The 2,314-nt window shown below is 57.3% G+C and overlaps 1 protein-coding gene across 1 annotated transcript in view; it reads right to left on the bottom strand.

Annotated features, from left to right (window-relative positions):
- Positions 1–119: 119 nt before the first annotated feature.
- KIF18B (kinesin family member 18B) overlaps positions 120–2,314 on the bottom strand; it is a gene marked incomplete at both ends in the record, with an annotated part of 11,023 nt that continues 8,828 nt past the window's right edge. Inside the window, 2 exons of the mRNA XM_009584545.1 lie at positions 120–215; positions 1,208–1,751. Of these exons, the coding sequence (XP_009582840.1) occupies positions 120–215; positions 1,208–1,751 (640 nt within the window). The remainder of the gene's footprint in view (positions 216–1,207; positions 1,752–2,314) is intronic.

The following is a 2,314-nucleotide window of genomic DNA, read 5'->3' as shown; positions in this document are numbered from 1 at the left end:
TGGGGGCCCACGAAGGCGGGGAGGGGGGCGCGACCCCCAGAGGGGAGCGCAGGCAGGAGCTGCCAGCCCTTGCTGCCTGCACGGAGCGCTCTGGGGCACGGGGTGCCGGCAGCTCTCACCTCTCCACTCGCCTCCGCTTCGGTACAGATGCTTTGGAGACCGAGGAAGGCTTGGGGATGGAGGAACCCCTCATGGCAAACACGGGGACGCGGGCTCTGCAGCCAAGGAAAAGAGGGTTAGTGCCAGGGTCAGATCCTGACTGCCCGCTCTCACGAGGCTGGGAGGAAACCAGGACAACGCCATCCACCTGAATGGAATAGAAATCACAAGAAACCTGCCCCGTTTTGTAGGGGAAAATGATTCAAACGGGGATAGATCCTCAGGAGATCCGCGCAGGAGGTGGCAGCTGGCGGGGTACTGCTGCTCCCTAAGGTGGTCGGGCCATTCCCCTGTACCTCAGTTTCCCCAGTTACCTGGGGAACTATTTCCTAGAGGTATAGGAGGAGATAGGGAGACCTAAGGGTGTCCTGCATTACCAGGGGCATGCCGATCTCTGGTTTTGGACAGTCACACAAATTCCTGCAGCTCTGTAAAAGCCAGAGCCTCTTTGAAGCACCAGCAATAATAAAAAACAGAAAACAAAAACAAAATGAAAGAGCCCACACTGCGCAGTCCTGACCCTCGCTCCAACCTCTTATAGGAGGAGATAGGGAGACCTAAGGGTGTCCTGCATTACCAGGGGCATGCCGATCTCTGGTTTTGGACAGTCACACAAATTCCTGCAGCTCTGTAAAAGCCAGAGCCTCTTTGAAGCACCAGCAATAATAAAAAACAGAAAACAAAAACAAAATGAAAGAGCCCACACTGCGCAGTCCTGACCCTCGCTCCAACCTCTCTGGGAGGAACGGCTTTCCCCCCGCTTCCCAACCAGCACTTGAGGCTCCAGAAGCCATCTGGGGGATGCTCCTCCATGTTCAAAGGGAAAAGGAGAAGGAGAAATAGATTTTCTTGGAATGCTTTTTATATCTTTGCAAGCAATTTGCACATGAGCTCGGCCCGCTGGCTGCCCGTCCGCAGGCTGAGCGTCTTCTGCCCAGCCTCCCCTCTTAGCAGGGCTGCAGTGATCCGCAAAGGATTCACCCAGACAGCAAGACCATGGAGGAGGGATCCCCAAAAACACGGGTAACCCAGCCAGGGCAGCACTTACTTGGGCACGAAGGGGCTGTCCTGCTCGTTTAGGCGGCTCTGGACATTCTCCCAGACGGGGAATTCAGGCAGGCTGAAGGCAGCTGGATTGGCTGCGCCGGGTGAACCGCTGTCCTCGCAGATCTCGAAAGTCACATTCAGGTCGCGGACGGGCAGGGCAGGCAGGGTGTAGCAGTTTTGGGCAGCTGACATCGCCAGGGGCGTGCGGCTTTTGGTGACCGTCAGCGGGCAGATTTTGGGGGTGCAACACGATGGCACCAGGGAGACAGAGGGTGCCTGGGCTGCTCCTTTGAGACAGGGGTTGCCTACGCTCTCCATCGCCCTGGGAGTCTCTGCTTCTTTCCCACCTCTCCGCTGGCGTTTCATCCGCATTTTGAGGCTGCGGGGAGTTCCCGATTGGGAAGCGCTGTTCATCTCAGACCTCCTCCTCTTCCTAATCGGGCTGGGAGCCACCGGCATGGGACTAGAGAGCGGAGCGAGCTGCTGCGAGCATTGCGGGGCAGCGCTCGTCACAGGGGCACTGGGCACAGCAACAGACGCCTCTGCTAAAGGAGCAGAGAAGAAACAGAGTCACCTCCCTGTCTGCAGTTCCCAGGCACCCCCAAACCCTGGGGCACCCCCCTCTGCTCCCCGTCACAGCTCAGCGGAGATCTGCCCAGCGAGCCCTACAGCAGCCGTTTGCCAGCGGGTGTTTCCATCAAACTGCGTTAAACCCAGAGGAAAAGACCCAGCACAAATAATCCTGTGCCTTGCCAGCCTAAAGGCACCAGACTGGTCTTAAAGCAAGTGCCCTGTGGCAATGCCCGGTCTGTCCCCGGAAAACAGGGTCTGCAGAGCCCACAGCTTCGCTATTGGGTTTGTGCGTTGGTACTGAGGATGAGGAGGAAGAGCTCAGCCCTGGTCAGATGCAGGCTGCCAGCTGGGAGGCTACAGCCAGGCTGACTTGAGCAAATGTACCGTGGAGGAGTAAACAAGACAAGAAAAAATTAGGATCAGAACTGCTGCTTTGGTCTCCTGGAGCAGAAATATCACTCATGTTTAAGCTGACGTGCACACACATGCTGAGCTTCCCGGAGACAAGGGCTGCTCACGGCTCCTGCCGTGCCCC

Source organism: Fulmarus glacialis, unplaced genomic scaffold (genome assembly GCF_000690835.1).
Source record: "Fulmarus glacialis isolate BGI_N327 unplaced genomic scaffold, ASM69083v1 scaffold9679, whole genome shotgun sequence".
Lineage (NCBI taxonomy): Eukaryota > Metazoa > Chordata > Aves > Procellariiformes > Procellariidae > Fulmarus > Fulmarus glacialis.
The sequence above is the reverse complement of the archived record's forward strand: the minus strand, read 5'-3'. Positions and strand labels throughout refer to the sequence as shown.